Consider the following 25,037-nt stretch of genomic DNA (forward strand, 5'->3'; position numbering starts at 1 on the left):
ACATTGAAAAGACTTCCTTCAGGCCTGAAAAGCATTGAACTCAGTGCCATTCACCCATATCTGTCTGACTGCAGTTTTAGAGCACATCAGCCTATATTCACGGAGATGGTTGAAGTCAAACTCATGGTCTTTATTTAGTTCATGGACTGAATTATGCATGAAAAAGACATACCTTACACATCGCATATCGATGCGCAATTAGCATTGGATATCTGTTGGAGTGTGCGATCTGTCACTCGCGTGTACGCGATATAAATATGCATAAATCATGGACTAAGTCTAAATCACCTTCGTGAATATGGGCCAATGTGTCTAGCAAGTTGAAGGTCATTTAATTCACATCAGCAATAACAGCATAATTAGGACAGTGCCATGAAGTAATTTCTCACTTTTGCCACTTTGTCTCATGTAGCAGCAGCATCAGCAGCAGCCTCAGCAGGCCACCTACCACCCCCAGGGCATCATGCCGGCCATTGGCCAGCCCCAGCCCCAGAACCACCAGATGATGGCAGCAATGGCGGCCGTCAACCAGCAGGGCGGGGCCGCCGGAAGCCCCCACACGGCCAACAACCACTCCCAGCAGCAGAACATGCTCTCCCAGATGCACCCCCACACCCACCATGTCATCCACCAGCCGTACTCCCAGGGGCCCCAGCAGGTGGCCAACATCACCAACGTGACGCCGGTCCACTCCACGCCCCACCCGCACCCCAAGCCAGTCTTCCTTCATAGCAGCCAGGGGCAGCACGCGGGGCCTGGGGGCCAGCAGGGTCTGCAGGCTATACCCATGCACAACCCCCAGCCCTCAATCATGTCATCACCCGTCCAAGGACCCTACATGCAGACTCCACCAGGTAATGCTGATCCTGTAAAAGCCGTTCATTCTCACATTTGAGGACAAGAATAGGCCCAGTACTATTTTGTAGCCAATATTCTTCTCTCTGTAGCATCTGAGCACACATTGGCCGATAAGCCTTGTCATATTGCTCAGATGTTAATGACACATGGTAGGCAAAAAAATTGATCTGTATACTTTCACCTAGAACTCCTTCCTACTGATGATTCTCCTGTTCGTCCAGTTTATTTATTTATCTATCTATTCAGTATTCTTTGACCAGGGTAACCCCATCAGTGGTTTATACTCTGTTATCCTTGGAAGGCCCTGCAACAAAATTCACAAAGTAACATATCAAGGGCATCCAGTTGTACATAGCTCTTTTGGAGCGCTCATGTTCGTCTCTTTGAATCTCTCTGTTTTGTGCATCAATGTGAGTGGATATGAGTTGCTTGTATTCCATGACTCCACTGCATGACTTGGTATTCTTATTTGTAGCAGTGATCGCTGGTTGTTTTGATGAGACATTCCTGAGGACATGTACTACCCATTGTTATGTTATGTTATGTTTTGTTTTTTTGTTTTTTCTCTCCATAAGTTGTCCATGTGATTAATTTGTAATTTGTCTTTTTCCATGTCCTTTTGTCCTTCGGTCATTTCAGGACAATTACAACAACCTCAAGTCCAACAGTATCAACCAAGCAACTGAAGAGAGAGTAGGCATGTTATGTGGATATTATAGTTAAAGGTAGGTAGGCGGACCAGCCCTTGAACATTTACAATTCTAGCAAGCTATCTACTGATGTATTTATCTTTTTCTGGATGTTATTGGAGTTGGTATTCAGCGCTTGCAGGGTCATGAATAATGTGACGGAGGAGTTTGTACTTCTTCTTGTTCTTAATCATCAAAATTACTGTTGCCATAGTGTTTACTCAAAGTTGTTGCACAAGTTTCACTGTTCAAGAATATGATAATCCCTGTTTTATTATGATTTCATTCTTGAACCCATAATCACATTTAGTGTTTTGCAACACTGAAAATTTATGAGAACTTGTGTAAATTAGGATGAACGTATATTCATTTTACGTGGATTATTGAAGAAGGTTGTTACAATAGGCCTAAATTCACAAAGGTAGTCTAACTCCTATCAGTAGATTGTATTTAATCCATGGACTAAAACAAGCACCTAATAGGTGTGCTTTTCACATGCATGTGTCCGCATTCATTCATTATTGGATGTATGTCATGCACATTTCTGTAGGCAAAGTTTGCATAATCCACAAATGAAATTCAAACTACCCATAGGAATTCTAGCCATCGTGTTTATCAGCATAATGCCAACATAATACTGGATGCAAAGGAAATGTGGCTAGAAGTCAAAATGAGATAACCAGTAATTCATTGAACATGTTGTCATGCAGAAACCTCAAATTAGCCATCATGGTCTAAAAAGACTTTAATATATTTCTTACATACAGCTTCTCACTTGCTTTGTACTCTTGGCAATCAAATAAAGGGGGTTTTCTTTCATTCGTGAGCAGTTTGATATCCTTTTGAACCATAGATTACATTGCATACTGAAGCATAGTTATCAAGTTGTTCGAAAAAACACTATGACTCTTTTAGGCAAAAAAAATAAATATGGAATTTTATGCAAGCTGGATAGGATCTTTCTGATATGCTGCCTGAGTGACTGCTCTCAGTGGTAGACTTACGTAATGGGTAAATGCTCCTTTAACAGTTTTCCCTTTTCTTTTGTGTCTTGTTGCCCTATTGACAGGAATGCAGTTTATATCTGGATCAGTGATCCAGGTTGCTTCAAAACCGTGAATGCTGCACGGGGCTACTTGATGTGGAAACAGCCGGATATGCTGCTATGTGTGATAAACAAGAGTATTCCCAGTGGGGAGCGTAATGTCTGCTGACATCGGAAGTGTGGCCCATCGGCATGGCTGTTTTTATTTTAGAGGAGTCGTCTCCGTTCGCGGACACTGCATTCGTAGCAGCATTGAGCGACTTCTCGCGTAACCGCAGATGTGCCGTCATCTTTGTTTTGGGCGGCGTGGACGATTTGTTCGACTCCGCCCCAAGACGTCTTCTAGTGATTCAAGTGTTGGAGGCAAAGGAGAAAGGACAAAAACATAAATACAGATGTATCTGTAGCCAAAGAAGGGCAATGTGTCTGAAAAAAAAAAATAGGAAGAAAAAAAAAGACTACTATAATATGTTATGAGCACAATTCTTTCATGGCTGCTGTAAATCGAAGTTGTGGATTCATGAGATTAAATCAGAAATAGAGAGTGTGTGTATGAGACAGAGAGAGAGAGAGTAAATGTGAGATTTGTACGAGTGAAAGGAGAGTCTAAACAACAGCAGAGTAATTGTTGGCATGAGCTCGATCGAGGAAAATCATCTAGCGAACATGGAATTTGGTTTCTTCATATCACAGCATATTGTGCAAATTAGAAATATTTCTGCAAACCTCATGTTATTAAAAGAACAATGAAGCAAAAATGAACCAGTGGCACGGGTTATTCGGAAGAAAATGACAGATGCCCAGGTGCTCTGTTGGTTTGCCGTCTCCACGCAACAAGCAAATGTAGCGGTGACGAATAGAGAGAAGAGGAAGCCACCGTAGACCCGGCACGGCTCCCATCAAATGTCGAAAACCGATGGAACTGCTCATCGTCGACGGAGAAACGAGGGAAAAAAAATGTTTTCAAAGATTATAATGATATTATATATGTTATCTTTTAGCCAAATGAATGCATCTGTAAAGGAATGCTTTTAAATCAGGCCTTCCTGTCTTATAAGCCGTGAAAATGCTGCTGCTGGACACACGGCAGAAGATGTTTCTCTGGGCGCTCTGCAGGCTGTCCAATGAGGCAGAGAGGACTGTCGTGCCGTGATCGGGTGCGAGTGGGAGGCGAGAGTAATTTACTTGAGAGGGAGCTGTTCACTTCAAGGAAAACAAGCTGGGATCGTCAATATATTTATTACGCGACAAGAGTGAAGTTGGAGCATTCCAGTTTTGTAGAGAGAACTTTCCAGTGGTGTCTGGTGCATGCATTCACCTCACTAGGTTCCGTTAGTTGGACGGCGCCCTCTCTCGGGTCGCGGAGAGCGTGTCGAGAGCGGAGTACAACACGCCCGTGAAGGAGTCAAAACTGCTAGCAGGGAAAAACAAAACAAAACAAGACAACGTGAGAGGGAACAAGGCTTTCGCTAAGAGGATCTTTCAAAGAGAGAAAAAAAAAATATCTTTAGGACATCAGGAAGGGAATGATAATTGCAAAGCATATCAGAATTTGAGAGACATTTTATTATAAAATAGTTGTAGTCTGCTTCATGTGAACATTGAAGTACATGTGCATGAACAAGGAATAAGTAAAAAAAGAATTCAGTGGTGCGGCTTTACAGGAATATAAAGAAGAAACAATATTTGTGAGGAAGGAGAAAAATCAACAATGCAATGGCTGCTTTGTGTGAAAATAGAGGAGAGAAAAAAAAAACAAATATGTGATAAGATATAAAGCAGTTCTAAAAGACTGCGCCAAACTGGGAAATATAAGATCTTGTTTTATATAAAATGCCACTTTATCTTTGGGGGAACAATAAAATAAAGAGAAAAAAAAATTGTTATGCATTGGAAGTGGCTCGACCCATGTGGTCTGGGAAAAAATAATGGGAAAATTTTCATAGGATAACCCCCCACATTTCTCCACATAAATTTATAAAGGAGTGAAGTTAACTCCTTTGGTACTGCTGCACTGTACAATTGAGCGAGCGTAGTGCAATACTCAAGTCAGTCACAATGTAATGCCGCAGTACTTAACGAGTTAAAGCTCTCCCTTCTTGTAGGGGGAAAGAGGCAACCTTTTCTTGGCGAGGAGCTTGACTGGACATTAGAATGTCTTTCCTCTTTTTGCCAGGATGATGTTGATCAAGAAGGGGGAGAATTGATAGTCTCAGCTTGTAAGTAACAACCAACCATGTGTACAACATTGGACAGTGCTTTAGCATCGACTAACAGCAGAACAGAATTTTTTAGTAAAACTGTTGTTACATTGATCAGTGGGCCACGAGTACCAGCTCTCCTTTCTCACGGCTCAAACATTGAGTCTCAAAAGCTACAGCCTAAGTCAGCAAAGTTGCTGAAGTATCTTTATGTTGTTACGCCCACTGAATGCACATATCCGTAGAAACGCTTGGAGGTGTTTATAATAATTTAGCAGTTAAGAATACGAAGTCAAAGCAACCAACCTTCGAGCCAAATGTATGAGGACTCAAAAGCTAGTTGTTTGTTGACATCCTGTCATAGAAGCAAATTCAGAGGTAGCAGTTTCAAGGGATAATCCATGAAGTGTATAAGTACAGACACTATTATGTCAAACTCTGGGGTTGTGTCGAATTAAGTGCCAAAAGTTAAGAATGTTGACACAAATCTGGTAGGAAAACCGATTAAATTACAGCAGAAACAAAATTAAAGAATTTTAGTGGCTTCCTTTGACATGGTATGATATTAACCTCCATATTCATTGTAATGTGGCTCCATGTCCTACACATTTATGAATCAGATATTCTGTGTCTTGTCTGTTTATGTCTGCAATACCAACTCTTCCCCATACAGTAGAGGGGACGTTTGCCCCTCACAGCTGCTCTTAAATGATAATGTTGCTGTTTTGAGTTGTGAGTTGCTGCTCTGTTGTTCATGTTGAATACCTAGGGAGATTTTCTACCACATCCTCTTGCATATATGGGGCAGGTGCTAATGTTGGCTTCCTGTAACCCTCGGTCCAAATGTAAACATGATCTTGAACAAAACAAATGGAGAAAAAAAAACCCCACACACACGAAAAAGGAGGAAAAATGAATGAAGGACAGAGAAAAGAGAAGCTTGGTAAGACAGAACAGGGCACTGCCGAAAATTTTTTCTGACGATACTGCCAAATTCATTTTTTGTCACTCCGTAGTGTTTGCACAGTTTTATTGTAACTCGAGCACAATTCAGAGCGTAATGCAAAGTACACAGTATCGGATCAACATGGACAACCGGGCAACATCTTGCAAACTTTCACCCCCTCTGTATCCATACAGGTGACTCGATGCCTTGTGATTTCACCAATCTGCCGAGATGTGATGTTGGGTTTAACCTTGTGTAGTTAATGATAATAGTAATAATATGTATGACTTATATTGCGCCAAATCCACTCTGTAGAGTGCTCAAGGGGCATACATACTATTAATGACATGGTTCACGATTTTTTCGCAAAAACAAAACATCTCTTTTCACAAATACCAGCTAAGACCCTCTCAGTACACCTCCAGTTTTACAGTTATGTTTGATCCCCCCTCCATTTTGTGGCATGTTTTGTACCTCATAAATGTACAATACCTCATAAGCAAGAGAAAATAGTAAACTGTCTAATTTAAGCTTGATTTCCTATGCTTTCGAATCCAGAGGATCTCTGTGATGTTGAACAGTCTGCAAAAGTTGGTTTATGCAATGATGGTAGCTATTTTGATATTCTTTTTGTTGCTTAGTTTGACCCGATGAAATTTAGAATAGTCTTTTGACACTTTTCCTTGTTTTTTTTTTCCCCTTTTGTACTGGCTATTTCAAATGCAAAGTAACTATCAATTTATACCAACGCTCATCATTAATACACCCCTAAGGAGAAGTGATGCATATGAAATAAAGTGCTTTGACAGACAATTAGATTTTTAGTTTTTGTTGACATTGAGAGCATTCATGTTTTCACACACCACAGCCTCTCTGTTTTTGCGAGGAGTGAATTAGAAATAAGATCCGAGTGCATTTAGAAGGGGACTACTGGAGCGTAGAATTGTGGGTGGTGAAATGAGATATATTGTGTTGGGGCAAAAATGTGGTATAAACCAAAATGGAGACTTCTTTCCTAAACCCAGGTCAACATGTATTTTCGTGTATTTGATTGTACTGTCCTATGCCACTTCATAAAATTCACTGTCTTTTTGCAAGCTAGGGGATAATTAGACTTGTGAAGTTTCTTAAAGATGCATGATAAATGTGATAATCTCCCAACTGGTTAAGCACACTCTTATGCTATCGCCCTGGTAGGAGACGTAAAGTTTTGATCAACATTTCCAAGTAAAATTCAAGCTGAGACTATACCAGTCAAATGTCTACTGTGTCTTTTTTTTTCTTCCCTGTTTGTTTGAAGAGCTTTAAGAGCTTGAGTTCTTGTCTTTTGTTCAGTAGTGTAGTGATCTCTGCCTGTACAGGCAACTCCCTTTAGTACAAAGTTCTTGGGACTAGCAGTTTTATTTGTGTCATATCAAAATTTTGTTAAAGCTGAACAGTAAAGTACGCAAGGATATATTATGATAATTTTGGGACCTTAATTTTTACTTCGTTGTAACAAAAATTTTGTTTTTCGTTATAACGGGAGTGCACCGTACAGGCAAAGATCACTACATTACTGACGTGATGGTAATTGATGATGGGAGTGATGATGAAAATGATGATGATGATGAAGATGACAGTGATTATTATATTATTTAAGGAGTGTGACAGTGATATGGTTGGCCGAAAGCCAGATGGCTATGAATGCTTTCCAATCACAGGGAGTTGTCTCCGTTTTACTTCTCAACTGATAGGTCAAAATGAATAAGTGTTAAGCCCCGCCCCTTGCTTATTTTTTTCTTATTTTTGCTCTTAAAATTGTGTCAGCCCCCCCCCCCCAAAAAAAAAAAAAAAAAGAGTGTACATGACATTATCTTGAATCTTGAAATTGTGTTTGGGTGTTAAAGTGAAAACGTAGTTCTCAGGTGCCTGCAGAACTGTCAATTTTTGCTCTGAAATGTATACATGTGCATAGAGTGGGAAATAATGCGGTAATAATGGGTAATGATGAAAATGTGAAATATTAGGCAAAAAGGTTTGCAGGAAGTACTACAGTTAAGAGCTTACCTAATCGTGGTTGCTACATTATTATTATTATTTTTTTTAATGATTTATTATTGTTAATCGACAAATACGGCAAGAGCAGTTCTTGCCAATCTTCCGCACTATAGAGTGAATCCCATGGGGAGCTTGGAAAATATGATTGCTAGGGCAAGATCATCATCGCGTAATGTTTTACCTACCCACAGTGCTGAACAGGGATCCGGACTCTTCTGAAATAAAATTATTTGTGCTACTATCGAAATTATTCTACCCCTAATCTATGGTCTCAGAGTACGCCAAAACAACTTGTCATCCTGACAAATTGTGTATTCCAGCTAAGTTTCTTGGGAGACCCTTTCGATGCAGTGCAAGCAAATTCCAAATGGTTGAAGATGAATTATGAGCCTTAAGTTAATAAAGTCTTTAAGGATTGATGAACAAGGTGTTGATGCTGGTGATCAGGTGACGATGAGAACAATTGGTGTGAGAGTAGTGGTATATGATTCATGGTGTATAGTGATGGTAAACAGGGGTGTTTGTGTTGATGGTACCTGCACTGATGATGGGTGTATTAATGCCAAGAGTAGTACAGTACATGTATTTTTACTGTTATTGGCACTGTGTGGCTATGTGTGAAGGGGATATTTGCTATGGCAGTGGTGTGATGACTCCTTCAAAACAATCATTCTTAAAAGACAAGTCCACCTTCATATACATGCGGATTGAGTGAATGCAGCATTATTAGTAGAACACAGTGAAAGTTTGAGGGAAATCAGACAATCTGTCCAAAAGTTATGAATTTTTTAAGCATCTGCGCAGTCACTGCTGGATGAGAAGACTACTACAGTATATGATGTCACATGCGCAGAACGATTAAAGTATAAAAGAGAAAAGTATAAAGACAATTTCACAAAAAAGATTTTCTGAAAAAAGTGCATATTTCCTCAACTTGTCACTGACTTACATGAAGGATAATATTCCCCCTGCCTTCTGAAAGAGGTAAGTCAAAACTTCTTTTTTTATGCAATAAAAGTGAAAATATGTTGGTTTTTATGCCTCCGCCAACGAAGTGGCCGGAGGCATTATGTTTTTGGGTCGTCCGTCCGTCCGTACGTACGTCCGTCCGTTCGTCCATCCGTCCGTCCGTCCGTCCGTCCGTCCGTCCGTACATCCCGTTTTGTTTTTGTCGATATCTCTAGAACCGTGTGGTGGTTTTACATCAAACTTGGTATGAGGGTATATCCTGGGGGGATAATACTTTGTTTGGATTTTACAGAGACTCCAACCCCAAGCACCTTCTGATCTGGAGATTCTCCCGCCCGAAACCCTGAGCAAATGGGAGACTCCGAGTTGATGTGTGCGAAGCGCGAAGTTCCTAGGGTTCTAGATGTTCTCTGGTGCTATCTAAAGACTCCTAAGGCTTAATTTATTTTTTCAACATACGATAGCAATAAGTAAGAAATCCTCTCCACCGGGAGACACAGAACCAGGGCGGGAGAAATAAAATCTCCAGCGGGAGAACGGGAGATTTTGCAAAACTGGGTTTTCGGCGGGAGATCTCCCGTCGAAAACGGGAGAGTTGGAGTCTATGATTTTAGGGTCACGGGGTCAAAGGTCAAAGGTTATTTTGTGAAAAAAAAGTTGAAAATTCATGTTTTTCTCCATATCTCGTAAATGGTTCAATAGGTATCTTCATGGAACTTAGTATATATGCTTGTTCCAATGGGCAGTGATTATCTAGGGAAGTTTGGGGTCATGGTTCAAAGGTCAGGGGGTCAAAGGTCAAGGTCAACTCCTCAAAAGTCACTACTTTCCTGTATATTTATGCAATGCCTGAAGGTTGTTTTTTTTTTGTTAACTTGATGTATGCATGTATTACCCGATATATATTCTGTGGGAAGTTTCTTGCCAAAAGGTCAAAGGTCTAAAGGTCAAAGGTCAAGTGAAAACAATGAGTTATGGACTGCATTAGGACCGGCCCTATGTATTTTATCAAAAAGTTTTAACGAAAGTGTGATACATGCAATAAATAATGATATTCAAATTAACTAATGACAGGATATGCCAAGTTCAAAAAATTTTTATGAGTGAGATTTTCATGACTCTGGATCTCGGCGCGCGAATGAGCGCGCGAGCGAGGGTGTGGGAGGGGTTTTTCCCCCTGTGGCCTCCCACAGTAGGGAGCCTTTTCAATTTTTAGCTCTTAATAGTGCGATCAGGTGCATACTTAAGTGGCTATTTTTTACATATTTTGAAAGACAAAAGGGAAATGTACCTTCAATTGCAACTATCACTTGAATCCTTTGAGCTATGCTCCTTATTTTTGGCCCAAATTGCAGACTTCACCCGATTCGTGACAAAAATGGGTGCCCTGCGTGAGATCGTGAGACGGACCCTAAATGCTTGAGTCTCACGCAGAATGCGTGAGACTTGGTAGCTCTGTAATGAGGCAATGATGTTACAGCCTCAAGAGCTTGCCGTTGGGTTGTACACAGCAAAAGTCATGTGTAAAATAAATTGGGAGAAGATATTGCTTTGGTAGTTGCAGGAATTGTATTCTGTGCAAAAAAGTAAAGTTTGTATTCTTTTAGATTATTACTAGCACTAAATAAGAATGCATGACCGAGCAACAACAACATGTCTTCATTGCAACAATCACCTTAATGACAAATGCATTAGATGTGTATTTAGAAAATGTAAATAAGAAAAAGAAGAAAAAAAAGAAATCATGTTCCCACACCGGGAATCGAACCCGGGCCACGGCGGTGAGAGCGCCGGATCCTAACCACTAGACCATATGGGATTGCACACGAGTGGAGAGGAACCTTATACAATATATACACTTTTACAATGGTCAACAGCTACATGTTGTTTTTTAACTGTAATTACCCAATATTTTTACTCATTCACTTTTGAAAATGGTTAGGATACAATAAAAAATAATATGTTATCATTCTTCATCGAATCAATGCAAAATACCTTCAAGTAATCAATGTTTGTCACTATTTATAATCACATTATGATCCCTCAGTCCAGTTTGTTATTGAAAATGGAATCGCCCAAAAAGGAGAGACGACAGCTAATCTACATATTGCAACAAGATGGCTGCCTCCAGTGCAATCAAGATTTTCTTGTCAGGTGGAAAAAATCAACAGGAAAGGATCATGTGAGCTCAAATGGATTTTTCCGGAATTGAATGACATAGATTATCCAATATGTCTTCAGTTGGTATAACAGATACTTCCCAGTGGTTGTCTGTCAATGAGGAATCGTTGTTTTTACATGACGGTTTGCTGCGGGTTAGCGATCTCGTGAAGCTTCCGAAATACATAAACAATGCCAGCCCGCAGAGCGACAGCGATGAAGTTGTATCGTTTGACACTAAAAATCCCGCTGAACTGAGTCAACGTCTAGTTTCTGTTTGCGAGAGACACAACAATATTTACGCGTATGGCAGACTGCTTGAATACCGACTCAATGCCCTGAAGGGTTTGTGGAATGCTCACCGTCAAATTTGTAGCAATGTCGAGCAGCTGGAGAAGGAGGCGTTCCCTAGCGAGGAGGAAGCCGCCACTGCGGCAGCGGCGGGTATTGGTGGCCTTGGCTTGCTGAAAAAAGTGGGGCAACACCCATGGCATACAGCGGAACCAGCGGCCTTTTCCAGCCGATTAGGTCTACTTCTAGTGTTTCCACTCCTCCGGTCTCAGCAAAGACTTAATCCTGAGCTAAGTGGCGAAACTGCATCCCTTCTCCTGAGTTGCTTGAGAGACTGTCCACCGCTAAGTCTGTCGAAAGAGCCGCCAGACTGTCTGGATGGACTTGAGAACCTCTTGAGTACCTGGCTTGGAGAAGCTGATGATGGAGAAGGCAGCAGAACTGTCGTGCCACAAGGACAGAGTGCTCAGAACCAACAAAAGCTTGCCTCGGCTCTGGTGGCTCTTGCTTGTGCAAGGTTCGTTAACTAAGAGTGAAGACTCCAGGTCAAGTTGTAAACAAATAAAGTTGTACTAAACAAATATAACAGGGTGCCCATAATTCGACAATAACGCCATCCGCATCCAAAATTTAACTGCTGGCTACATCGTATATATGTACATGTAAAAATCTATGCTTTTGCTTGCGGTCTAATTTTGGCATGGGAGGGATGTCGAACTTCATGCAAGTTTTTTATTGATATTGAATCAAAATCTTCATAGTCATTCATACCTTATTAAATTGCCAACACTTCACATGTTTAGTGAGTACAGACAGCAATGCCTTTAAATTAAAGTCAATTGTGGAATTGTGCTACGACCAATTGATATTATACATGCAATTGTATGTGCTTTGGATTTGATCTAAAGTTTACATTTTATGCCCAGCTGAGCAGTGGAATTTCAGTTTTTCTGAGATTAAGCGTCTTCAAGGGTGTACCATAGCGAGCCTTCACAGTGTATACCACTGCTGATAACTCACAATGGAAGCCAAACAAAGATCATCAAAAAAAAAAAAAAAAAAAAATCATTCCTCATTTAGACTCTATCTAATGCTAATGGTTGACTGTGGAACACCATAATTTTTTGATGTTCATAGAAATACACTCAGCAAAAAGAGAAAGTGAACACTTTGTTGAGTTCATATTTTTCACAGAAGATTTTGATAAAAATAAATATATTATACACCATATTAAAGGTAATTTCATTGGCTATCAAATTAGTAGGTCAATATAAAGGAAAACGTTGTGCATGAGTGAACATATTTGTTTTTGTCTACCAAGGCACAAAAGTAAAAATTGCAAAAATTAACATGTCTTTCATTTGGAAATGCCCTTCAAGATAACAATGATAACAAAAGACCAGTTTAACACAATGAGAAACATTAATGACATTGCAAAAATGATCAATTGAATGAACAATTTGTTCTCTTTATCTCTTTATAACGTCAAACAAAATCAAAGTTGGAAACTAAAGGGGGAAAATAAGAATTTTCTGTCAACTCAAACTTCAAATGACATAGGGAGTAAGGGCACAAAGATGTTTAATTGAACAGAATATCTTTACTTCATTCTTTTTATTTAGTAATTTAAGAATGTTCATGAGACAAATTCAAGAATCAAATATTTACACCTTTTCTAATTTGAGAAATCAATTTAAATTTATGCCATTTTTGTTTATATTGCTTCTTCTCTCATTTCTTTTGAATTTGGATTTGACAAAAGATTCTTCATTTTCCTCTGTTTTAGCCTTTATTAATCTTTTGGCTTCAAAGATATTATAGAGGCCATGGCTTTATGTTTGCAACTTAATTCATGTTTTTTGTTGTGTTAAATTTGTCTTTTTTTCATAATGTTACAAGGAAAATGTCTATGTTAAAATAATGTGAAGGAATGCCTTATACAGCATACTGTGCAATTAGAATTCAAACAAAAAACTTCTGCCAAAATCAACATTTGTCAAAATCAGATATGTCTGAAATGCTATGATCTTTTGAATGGAAAATATCTGTGCTGGTCCCATACACCCATCATCATATTTTTAGCAGTATTTATAGTCTTGATGTATGTGGTTATAATGTTTACAGTTTTTGATCTAATGTTTTAGACACTTTGATGTCACAAAATCAAGAGTAAAGAGAATCAGCTGTGCAAATTAATCCAAACAAGATTCAGATCGTCCGTTGCTTGGTAAAGCTTTCTTATCAGACATAATTTGGGGTTATCGTTATACAGTACTTGTATTCATGCAAATACATTGTATTATACTGCATGGCTCACTGCCCTCACTGTAGGTCAAACTAGTATCATGTTATCTCCATGTATTTTATGTAAATACATGGATGTGAGAAAGTGTGCAAGCAGGTAATCTCTCTTCCAATGCTATGTATGGATTGGAATTTTCGTATGTTACAGTGCATGTGTAGTAAATTCTATTAAAGTCACCTGGTTTGGTGATGGGTCTTCAGACTTGAAGATAACTGTGCGCAAAGTGAAGCAGAAGGCGGTATATCTGATAATAACTAATGTTTGCATTTGATGACGAGCATAACAATTTACTTGTCAGTTTTGAAAAAGTGTCGCATTGTTTGTACCCCCTGTTAAACACAATTCTAACTCTTTTCAGGTACTTTTTGTCATAATGTGTAGCACTGGTACCAAATAGACATTCTGTGAACATGAAATTTATTCACTTTGCCATTTTAATTAGTATATTATATTGTCAGTTTACTCTTTAATGTTATTGTTGAAGATGTGATTTCATTTTATTTTTGTGTCCCAGGGGTTCCATTGGTACCCTTATCCACACCACTCATCTCCTGCAGCAGCTGGGATCTGCCCAGGGGTCTTCCCAGGGACCATCCCTGGGGCCCCTGCCGGTGGCTGATATCTTACAGAGGCTCCTGAGGCTGGAAGGAGGCCCGGGCTCCCCATCCTACCTACACGGCAGCTGTCATGTCGTCTGCTGGGGCTTTGAGGACATGCTGGGGGACAAGGAGGAGAAGACGGAGGACAAGGAGAAGGAGAAAGGTAGGAGCAGTGGAAGATCAAGCAGTGAAGGATCAAACTCCTTAGAGTTACTGTTTCAATTTTGCTTCTTCTCAGCCTCTTTTACTTCATCAAAAGCTAGGGACCCTCTAATGCTATCACTCTTTAAAAAACAAAACAAATGAACAACAACAACAAACAAAAGAAAACAAAACAAAATATCCAGAAGCAGCAAATATAAGTGTATGGCAACTTGGGGACATACATCCAAAATCCAGGATTGAATAGACACCATCTGTGAAAACCATATCCAGCTGCTTCAAATAAAAGAGCAAAACAATCATGTTGAATTTTTTTTCTCTCTCTCTCTGAGCAAATGAATTAACTTCTTTCTCTGATTTTGTTTCTGTTCTCTTTGTATGTCCAAATGATGAATTGCTTTTTCATTCTTCAAAGAAACCGCAAGAGCTTTTTTGATAGTTTTTGCTGTTTTTATCTTTTGAAGAAAGACTATTGATGAATACATGGCACCTCATACCCATGTGTGTGTTTTCTTGTATAGACCATGCAAGACACTGATTGATTGTTACAGAAGATATGAGATCAGTGCTCACTATGAGTATTCAAGATTGAACTTTGATAATTGCTCTGTCATGACATGCTATGTGGTTAATATGCTTTTCGTTCTACTAGTATTGCAGTATGAGGCCATAGGTGTCAAAATTAAATAATTTCTTTCTACTTTGTGTTTAAAATTTCCTTTGGTATCGTATTCGCCGGCAATAAGGCTCCATTACATTTAAAGAGGAAATCCAGTCCAAATATAAGTTAGTCTGATAAGAAAGAGTAAAATATTACGAGTTCAATGGTATAATTTTGATGAAATCAGATGTAAAATAAGAAGTTATGACATTTTGAAATTTCGCTATTTTGGGGAGAAACAGTTATTGAACAGTCAATATGAATAAACAAATGGCAAAGTGAGCATGTCATTCCCTCACAACGTACCATATAGTTTGTACATAAAATTTTGAAATTTCCAGTTTTTCAATCAAACGCAATTACACCTGAGGCTCAAATCCTTGTTTATATCTGATTACTATTCTGAAGTTATTCAACCAGGAATAGCATCATGTTTCAGACTTCAATGACAGAAACATTGAATTTTCATCATTTTTTGTACATGCTCAATGGAAAATTGGGAGGGTATGACATGGTTAGCTCACTCATTTGCATATTAATGTCCACTGTACAAGAACTGTTTTGCAGAAATTATTAAAACTTCAAAATGTCATATACTTGTAACTTCCTTATTTTTCATCTGGTTTTGGTCAAATTTTTACCGTTGAACTCGTAATATTTTACTCTTTTTTATCAGACTAACTTATATTTAGACTGGATTTCCTCTTTAATAGAAATAAAGCAATAAATTCAGGGTGAGGCCAAAGTATGTATTTCAAGGTAAGTACTTTAGTGTAAGAATATTCCAGATGAGATGTCTGTACCTACTGTAAAACATGTTCTTTATTGTCATTTTTAATTTCTAATTGATGGTTTGTTTGTTTATTTGTTTGTAGAGTCCAGTATAGGCAGGAGTCTGGCATGTGATGGTACCTTTCTCTACTGCACCAATGGCAGAGGGAAGGGACTGGCTAAAGTTGGCTCTGGCCTTCATGGCTCTTTGAGGTATATATATATAAAGACATTAAGAAATTAATAACAGAATGATACGAGATTTTGTTGAAAATGAAATTATTGTATTTTTTTAAACAGTATCTTATCCATTGTTTGATATTTCTTTCTGTCTAAAATATTGTACTTGAAGCATTTCTTGAATGACCAATTGATGTGTTTGATGATTTTATTCTTTCATTACTTGTTAAAAATCAAATTTTGCATGTTTTCCAGTTTTTTCGTTAGTATTCTCATCAGAAGTTACTTTCGATTATTTCTTATCCAAAGTTTAATAGAAAGTTTTGATGACTCATGTAGTGTTCATTTTTATTGTTTGTTTGTTCATGTTTTGGGTGGCACTCTGTACAGATACATGTATACCATCTTGTAGTGGCCATACTTGATTTTACTGTATGTGTCACATTTTCGTACAACCAATACCTGCTGATGAGTGAACAGTTGCTCAGTTGCGAATGGTAATGTTAATGACAATGGTTTATTTAAACAATTCATTTGCAGCCATGGAGATGGTAGAATTGCAGGATTTTGTACATTTTCATTTTATAATAACATACATAATCATACAGTCATTCTTCCATTAAAGTGTAAAACTACACTATCATAAAAAAATGACACTTGATGAGCAAAATTAATCAAATACACTTGTACATACGCATTGGAAGCACTGCTGTAGAAAATTAAACATAACCATCATTTCACAATCATATATGCACGCACAATCTTACAAACAAAAATATAATGTGAATGTGGCATTGCTAAATCATAGTACATTCTGTATTATTTCACTGTCTCATAAAGCTTATCATAAGCACTACTTAATGCTATTGCTATCAAAACACGCAAGGATAGACCAATTTAGCTAAATGGAAATTGTTGTCGGGAGGGGGGGGGGAGGAAATTGTGTGGCATTAAGCACTCTTTGCTAACAATCTTCGAGAGAGATAGTCATATTTTATTATCTGAAATAATGCCAGTGTGGTAATATTTTATGGTACATTACACTCTTGGGATGACACTGAAACTGTGAATGATCTCTCACAAATTTGCTTTCGATCACCGAGCAGAATTAGCCGAAGCATACAGTTACATGACTCATGCCTACAGTTACAGTAATTATAACCAGGATATGAGGAACGAGCAAAACCTACAATTCATTTCCTCTGTCATAGTCCTTGTCTGCCTTCATTTATTAATAATTGCACATTCAAGAGGTACCAGGATGGATATATTCTCTTATGGATGGATGGATAGATAGATAGATAGATAGATAGATAGATAGATCGATGGATGGATGGATGGATGGATATATTCTCTTATGGATAGACAGATAGATAGATAGATAGATAGGTAGGTAAATAGATAGATAAATAGTATAGATAGATAATATAGATAGTATAGATAGATAAATATATAGATAAATAAATAGAGATAGATGAATAGTATAGACAGATAGATAGATAGTATAGATACATGTAGATAGTATAGATAGATAGAGAGATAGTATAGATAGATAGATAGTGTAGATAGATAGTGTAGATAGATAATGTAGATAGATAAGATAGATAAATAGATAAATGTAGATAGAGAGAGAGAGAGAGAGGTGTACATTCATATATCTTTGCAAAGTACATGATACAATGTATGTCACAGTACATTTGTATATGAAGTGCACCCTACCATGTGCTGTATTTTTGCACATTACTAGCTACTGCAGGACGTGCAAACAGGAAGTCACATATGGTGAATAGTTACCTTATCTCAGCCAAGTGTGTTTCACCTGTCACCGAAGTGCAATGGGCCCTGGGCCTTGTCAAAGAGAGGGCTGTAACCTTTGTCTTGTACTAATGTAATACAAATTGTGTGGATTTGGAATGTTCAGTTATTTCTTATGCCACTGTCAGGAATTTTCTGTCAGTAACTAGCAATCATGTGATATCTGGTGAGTTCTAGTTGTTTGAAAATGAATAAATGAAAAACATGAATAAATGGAAGTGAATGAATAAATGTACCAACATATCTTCACATTTTTTTTTATTGACAGCTTATGTTCTCAGGGTTTTTATGCCTCCGCCAACAAAGTGGCTGGAGGCATTATGTTTTCGGGTCGTCCGTCCGTCCGTCCGTACATGTACGTCCCGTTTTGTTTTTGTCTATATCTCAAGAACCGTGTGGTGGTTTTACATCAAATTTGGTATGAGGGTATAACCTGGGGGGATGATACTTTGTTTAGATTTTAGGGTCATGGGGTCAAAGGTCAAAGGTCACAGGTTATTTTGTGAAAAAAGGTTGAAATTTCATGTTTTTCTCCATATCTCGCAAATGGTTCAAGGTATCTTCATGGAACTTAGTATATATGCATGTACCGAATGGCAGTGATTATCTAGGGAAGTTGGGGGTCATGGGTCAAAGGTCGGGGGGTCAAAGGTCAAGGTCAACTCCTCAAAATATCACTACCGGGTACTTTCCTTATATTTATGCAATGCCTGAAGGATTTTTTTAAAACTTGATGTATGCATGTATAACCCAATATATATTCTGTGGGAAGTTTCTTGCCAAAAGGTCAAAGGTCAAAAGGTCAAAGGTCAAGTGAAAGTGCTGCATTGCACTTCTTCCTCCATACAAAACTGTATCTCAAAAGCAACTCAAGGTATTATCATGAAACTTAAATATTTATGCATGTTCTACCTAACAGTGATTCTCTTTGGAACTGTGAGGTCAAAGGTCAAAGACCAGGTTTTAGATGATACTATTTTACCATTTGATACTGAAATTATACTTTTTCTCAATACCTTGAAAATTACTCAATGCATAAACTTATAAAAGGGTCAAAAGTTAAGTAAAAATCATCAGTTCCCCCAAATACCTGCACTCTGACGTTTTAATCATTCATCCAATTGAACCTAGTTCTAGGAAAGTGAACATTCAGCACCTGGCAAACCTGTCATTTTAATATTTTGCCAATTGTGTGAAACTGTCATCACACATTGTCAAGGCATTGTACTATAGACCTATTAGGAGAACCATGCATTATTGCGGAGGCATACACCAGTCGCCGTAGCGACATTTCTAGTTTTTTTCTTAATTTGCTGACTAAAATGGTATATGACACATGCTTTTCATGAATTTCACAAGTCAACTGATGTTTGCAAAATTGACAACTTACAAAAATATTAAATGAAGTGCAATATAGGTATCTGCACCAAGGTGGAATATTGCAAATTTTACTCCTTGGAAAGGGATAAAAGGTAATATTCATTCCATCACAGTAGTTATCAAATGGAAATTCAACCTCTCCGTCAAGTCCTTATACATGCTTTGCTTATACCCATACTGTATGTTGCATGTTGGCATATACAGTATTATGCCATTAAGTATTTCATTGTTGTTGTTTAGAAATATTGTATGCACATAAATATCTACTTTGTGTCTGTGTTCCAGGGGCTTTGTGTATGCCCGCAATCCCGATGTACCGGTAGGATGGGTCACCTGCAACAACAACTTCCTGGTACACCGCCCTCTGGAGGCAGATGCCAAGACAGACGTGCTTGCCACCATCATTAATAGGAACACGCTCAAGGTGACTAAAATAGACCTGCCCCAAGTGGCTGCACTGCAGCCTCAAGTACTGATGAAATGAAATGTAATTCTAAACGTAGAAAAGCTTGATTTTAGTCGGTAAAAATTATAAATATTTACATTTCATGTATAGTAAGCTCCCTTTGCGAAATCATTCTACTTTGTCATGCCCCTGAAAAGACAAACTTCTTATACAGAATGTTTCTCGTCCATTTTCTTCCCACCCACCCCCACCCCAGGTTGAGGGAAGTGTGAAGATGCCAGAGGCCCTTGTTGCTGGGGCCCAGGTCACCGTATCCCTGTGCAGTGATGGCACCTACTTCTACCGGGTCTGGTGCCCCCCAGGGCCGGACAAGAGTGGCAAAGGCCAACCCCTGACTGTGGACATCTTTGACATCAAGGTAAGCCGTCCGACCAAAGGAGCAATAGTTACAGCTGTTGGATATGTTTTATATCTCAGTCAAGGGAAATAAGCTTTGGTACGTTGCACCGGGAATAATTTTATTCTTAATTCTTTTAATTTTGTTAGCAATTTCAGCTGATGATTAATATTTCAAATGGTATCCTGTACACTTCTATGGAAGAGAACTGCTAAACAAAAGACAGTTTGTGTAGCAGTGGTATAAAGAATGCATAGCAAATTGTAGTGCGTTACAAGGAAAATCAATCCGTGTTTTAAGTATTTCAAAGTACTAGAGTGTACAAATGTTGGCAGTTTGAACCCATTTTCTACATTCATCAAAAAAGAGTTTATCTCTGTAATGTATTTTCTCCACAAGAAACTTTGCCAGTGATTTGCTTATTCCACAGATTCAAAATTTTCCCTTGTCATGGTAGGGTGCGTCATTGCATGATCTGATGTGTTTGCCGAGGAAACTTGTACTCTGAGAGAAAGAGAGAGTGTTAATTGTGTAGTTTATGGTATAACATAGTGCACGATTTGTGAGTATTTGTGGCAAATAGTAGCAAAAGTAGGTCTCAGTAATCTTCAAATCATGCCAGTATCCAGACAGAACTATGATAATGACATAGCAGACATATCCAGTGCCAAAGAGATTGAGTGGATGATTCATTCAGCACCATGCCACTTTCCTTGACAGCAATGCAATGATGAGGTGGTGGCCGAACCGCTGCGACAGTCTCTCGTCCTCCAGCGCAACGACGACGCCCTGCGAGGCGTCAGCGACCCTCTCCTGGTGCGGCTGCGCAGCTATCGCCCTGGCAACGCTGCAAGTCTGGCCCAGCTCACGGCTGTCAACAATAATGCCAGTGGAAGGGAGGAAGTGTGTAAGTGTTTTATGAGAGAATTCATCTTTTAGGGATTCCCGATCAAGCTGTGGTACTTTTTTTTTTTCAATGTATGCTGAAAGTATAATTCCACATCATATTCAAGATTTCCTCACTGCATAGAGTAATATCAGATGAACAGCATGGCAAAAGGTAAACTTAAATCAAGCCTAAAATTTAAAAGGAAAGAAATGTTGTAAGAATTATCATATTTTCAGAATCAGTGATATCAGTCACAACCACATACTATAAAAGTTGAAATTTTAGTGTATTTCTAGTGACATGAAACCAGCTCAAAAATAAAAGTGCACAATTGTGTCTGCTGGTAATATGTAATAATGTAATATCCATTTGATTCTGTGAAATTAGAGAAATGTCAAATTGATATTTTTTGAGCGAGTGCAAAAAAATTCCTCGTGCAAAAATTGTCACTTTGTCAAAACTAATATTGGTAGAGGTGATGATGTCATAACCTGACACGTCTCCTGTTGAATTCTACACAAATATTCTATGAATTGTCCCTTTTACTGTAAGAATTATTAAGAATAAGATAATGGTTTGCATCAAATTATTGTAGCTTGTGATAATCTATCAATGATGACTTTTAGGGAATAAGAGGTCATACTTATTTAATGATTGACCAAAAACATGATTTTATTTTTTTTTTTGTCTACAAACCAGTGAAATGGTTATTTGATTTTGAATCAAACATTACAAATATCATTACAAGATATAAGGTTCCCATTTATACTCACGTCAGTGCCTTGTGTGATATTTTGTTGTTGTTTTCAAGCACAGTTTGCTGGGCTCTCTGTTGGATAGCTGACAGATGCTCAATCTGTTCATTTTCCAAGCAAGAAAAATTAATTCAGTGTTGGAAATGCCGTGGTAAACAGAGAACACACACACAAGCATTGCTCTCTCCATGCTGCTGACATGATGATTTGAATTTCTAAGCTATGTGCAAATTGAAAAAAAAAACAACAGCAGCAACCAGAAAATAGTCGCAAATATATTTTAAATATTAATGCCAGATTGTTGTGTCAGTGATAGAGTGAAGTTATTTTGTGAATGGTGGACACTCTTCTTTGTAGCCACCACTAGTTCTGGCCTCACCCTGAAACTGCTGCGAAGGTCTCCCATCTACTGTTGTGGCAGCAGTGTCGTAGTGGTGACGGCGCCCCCTGGAGGCAGTGCCAGCACTGCCAATCGCTCCCTCTTCAGTACCACAGCAGGTCTGAGTGGTCTCAGAAGTGAGTTTGGCTTTGACAAGAAATTTTTTTAATGTTTATTTACGTGTTCGTTTGTTTGGGGTGGGTTTTTTTTTGGGGGGGATTAGCCAGTATTTGGAGCTTTAAAGGACAAATTCACCCAAATGTATGTGTGGATTGAGTGAATGCAGTACTATAAATGGAACACTTTGGTGAAAGTTTGAGGAAAATTTGACAATTTGTTCAAAAGCTATGAATTCTCAAAATTTCAGTTCCGCCATCGGTGGCTGAGAAGACTACATCAGTTTGTGTCGTCACTGCAGGACAATGGTATAAAGAAAATAAAAACTGAACATATGTTCATATTTCTAGCTAAACGAAAATGACATCACTTACCTCTTTCAGAAAGCATGGGGAACAATGTTACCCATATCATGTGTCAATAATAAGTCAAGAAAATATGTACTTTTCACAACAAATTTTGTGAAATTCTCTTAATATTGTCTATATTTCCTCCTGCACTTGTAGTCTTCTCATAAAGCGATGGCGGCACTGAAACCTAAAAATTGATAACGTTTTAACAGATTGTCTAATTTTTCTCAAACTTCACTGATGTGTTCTACTAATATTGCTGAATTCACTCAATCCACACATATATTTGTGTAAACTTGTCCTTTAATGCATGTCATGCAGTGGTTTGCCAATGCATAGTAAACACTCACATCTTTACACTGCTGGTTTTGCTTGTTTAGCTTTTAGTATTTTGGATTATTTGATATTCAATCATATGTGACTAGCAGTCAGGGACTGTTTTTCCTTGCATAAATGGAATAGAATTTTGCTAGACTTAAAAAAAAAAAAAGAAGAAGAAGAAGCTTTGCTGGTATTTATCTCAAATGTTGGTATGCTTTGCTCTTCTTTTCTTTGTTTGTATGGACAGCTCTGGCCACTAGTCTGTGTTTCAGTCTTTCAAACGGTCTGCTGACCAACAGACTTGACCTGCTCGATGCCCCGGCGTGTGCAATAGCAAGAGGAGCCAATGTCCAGGGACTTGGTGAGTCCGTCCTGTCGGGGTAATATGAATTGTGTGGGATAGGGGGGCATTTCATGAAGGAACTTGTCGGATAAAATATCTGACAAGTCAATTATATCCGACAAGTTCCTTCATGAAATGCCCCCCTGGATTGAATTATATTTATTGTCAGTATGGAGATTCACCTTTTTCAGTTTGATTGTTTGTGTGTTTGTTTGTTTTTTTTTTAAATAAATTTGACCACACATACACAAATATGTATGGCAACAACATATTTGCACTGGTCAAAAGTTATGCCAGATAACATGTTAAGCATTGGAAAAACTGCATTGTATGTGGCAGATGAATCAGACCTACATGTAGCTATTCAATTATTGTAAAAGGTGTCCCAAAGGTCATTTTGACAAACAAGATTGTGGTATCGCTGACATGTGGATGAGAGACATCACTTTCTATTTGCCAAGTGTTCATGATGTCCCAACACTATTACGTGTAGTTAATGTTGCATTCAATATGTGAGTGGATGCATGTATGTGTGAGTGTGTGTGTGTGTGTGTGTGTGTGTGTATGTGTCTGTGTATGTGTGTTGTTGTTTGTGTTTGTGTGTGCTGGATGCATTCTGTACATGTGACCCGATGTGTGCAATGTGTTGTGTACATGTATGTAGAGTTTGCAACAAAGCAATGTCTTTTTAAAATTCAAAGTGCTTTCAAAATCATTCTCATGACCCGTCTCCTCTGTCCCCTCTCTCTCTTTTTTCTGTCATCCTCTCCTCCCTCTCTCTCTCTCTCTTTCTTACTCTCATTCTCTCTTTATGTCTATCTGTCTGTCTGTCTGTCTCTGTCTCCGTCTCCCCATCTCCTTCCTCCCCCAGGTATCTGCTATGACATGAAGAACAACTCCATCTGGACCTGCTCGGGTGACTGGGTGGACCGGTGGCAGAATCCCGGCCTGAGAGCCACCCACCATGTCTGCAGCCAGCTGGGTGTGGCCCACTCCCCTCTGGGTGACTCACTTCCCCACGGTATGTGGTAAAGTTCAAGTTCAAGTTCAAGTTCTTTATTCAACAATACGTATGCGCTTTGAGCACTCTATAGAGTGGATTTAGCGTAATATAGATGATGGTGATGATGATGACGATGATGGTGATGATGATGATTATTATTGTTGTTATTAAAATATTTTAACAAGACAGTGGTGGTAAATGTCCATGTCTGAAATTATTGTGTTTTCAAGATAGGACTGCTGTTTGATGAAATTTGTTCTGATTGTTTTGCTTCATATTGTTTTGTCCATCCTGGTCGAGTAGACAACATGCTGGAAGTGTCAGAGGTCATACGCCTGCTGCTCCACCACGTGGGGAGTGCCAGCTGCCACAAGGTGCACAGTGACCCACCCCCATCCGGCAGCCTGGGTCGTCTGCTGGCTGGCCCAGGCCCTGCACCCACCTCGCCGCCCCTCCCCCATCTCGCCCGTCTGTGCGCCATCCTAGAGAGGGCGGTAGCAGAGAAGAATCGGTCCATCGTCCAGTGTATGCTGGTTGTCCTACAGGTGATTGAACCTTCTCCTTATTTGTTTGTTTTGTGTTTGTTTGTTTGTATGTGCTTTTTGTTTGTTTGTATGTGTTTTTGTTTGTTTGTTTGTGTTGTTTGTTTTTTGTTCTTTGTTGATGATTGAGGGGGGGGGGGGTTAGTGGGAACAAGAGGTATGGAGCTTTCATGAACAAGCTGTGCGTTCCAGTAACACTGAATGGAAGAAGAGAGTGTCGACATCTACTTTTCTCAGTGACTGTATTTCCAGCATGATATTGTGAGCCCTCTCATTGATGTGAACCTTTGTAGTATTTGGTGTGCTTTGTTTCTTTTCATGCGGATATCAACAGTGTGTGTTGATGAAACATACATTTTCAAAGGAATAAATGTTTGCCTTTTACTCTAGAACTTATGCTTCTATATATCAAGCAAAGATATTTTCAGGTAGTTCTGTTCCTTAATTTCTGTTTATTTTGTTG

At 38.7% G+C, this 25,037-nt stretch overlaps 2 protein-coding genes and 1 non-coding gene across 3 annotated transcripts in view; 2 read left to right on the forward strand and 1 right to left on the reverse strand.

The window, feature by feature from the left end:
- The window catches only part of LOC139730121 (uncharacterized), a 40,243-nt gene extending 34,674 nt beyond the window's left edge, over positions 1-5,569 (forward strand). The window contains exons 19-21 of the mRNA XM_071641024.1: positions 413-854; positions 1,498-1,583; positions 2,617-5,569. Coding sequence (XP_071497125.1) covers positions 413-854; positions 1,498-1,544 — 489 coding nt within the window. The 3' untranslated portion in view covers positions 1,545-1,583; positions 2,617-5,569. The remainder of the gene's footprint in view (positions 1-412; positions 855-1,497; positions 1,584-2,616) is intronic.
- Positions 5,570-10,495: 4,926 nt separating this feature from the next.
- On the reverse strand, positions 10,496-10,567 carry Trnae-cuc (transfer RNA glutamic acid (anticodon CUC)). Its single transcript has one exon. It is a non-coding gene; the product is annotated as a tRNA-Glu (tRNA).
- Positions 10,568-10,879: 312 nt separating this feature from the next.
- LOC139730129 (probable E3 ubiquitin-protein ligase HECTD4) overlaps positions 10,880-25,037 on the forward strand; it is a 96,128-nt gene continuing 81,970 nt past the window's right edge. The window contains exons 1-10 of the mRNA XM_071641032.1: positions 10,880-11,716; positions 14,019-14,266; positions 15,802-15,910; positions 19,358-19,496; positions 19,735-19,896; positions 20,596-20,782; positions 21,877-22,035; positions 22,934-23,047; positions 23,901-24,050; positions 24,336-24,577. Of these exons, the coding sequence (XP_071497133.1) occupies positions 10,980-11,716; positions 14,019-14,266; positions 15,802-15,910; positions 19,358-19,496; positions 19,735-19,896; positions 20,596-20,782; positions 21,877-22,035; positions 22,934-23,047; positions 23,901-24,050; positions 24,336-24,577 (2,247 nt within the window). The 5' untranslated portion in view covers positions 10,880-10,979. The remainder of the gene's footprint in view (positions 11,717-14,018; positions 14,267-15,801; positions 15,911-19,357; positions 19,497-19,734; positions 19,897-20,595; positions 20,783-21,876; positions 22,036-22,933; positions 23,048-23,900; positions 24,051-24,335; positions 24,578-25,037) is intronic.

The sequence above is a fragment of the Diadema antillarum genome, unplaced genomic scaffold (assembly GCF_040938485.1).
Source record: "Diadema antillarum isolate AM-2024a unplaced genomic scaffold, OU_Dant_1.0 seq00000292_RagTag, whole genome shotgun sequence".
NCBI lineage: Eukaryota > Metazoa > Echinodermata > Echinoidea > Diadematoida > Diadematidae > Diadema > Diadema antillarum.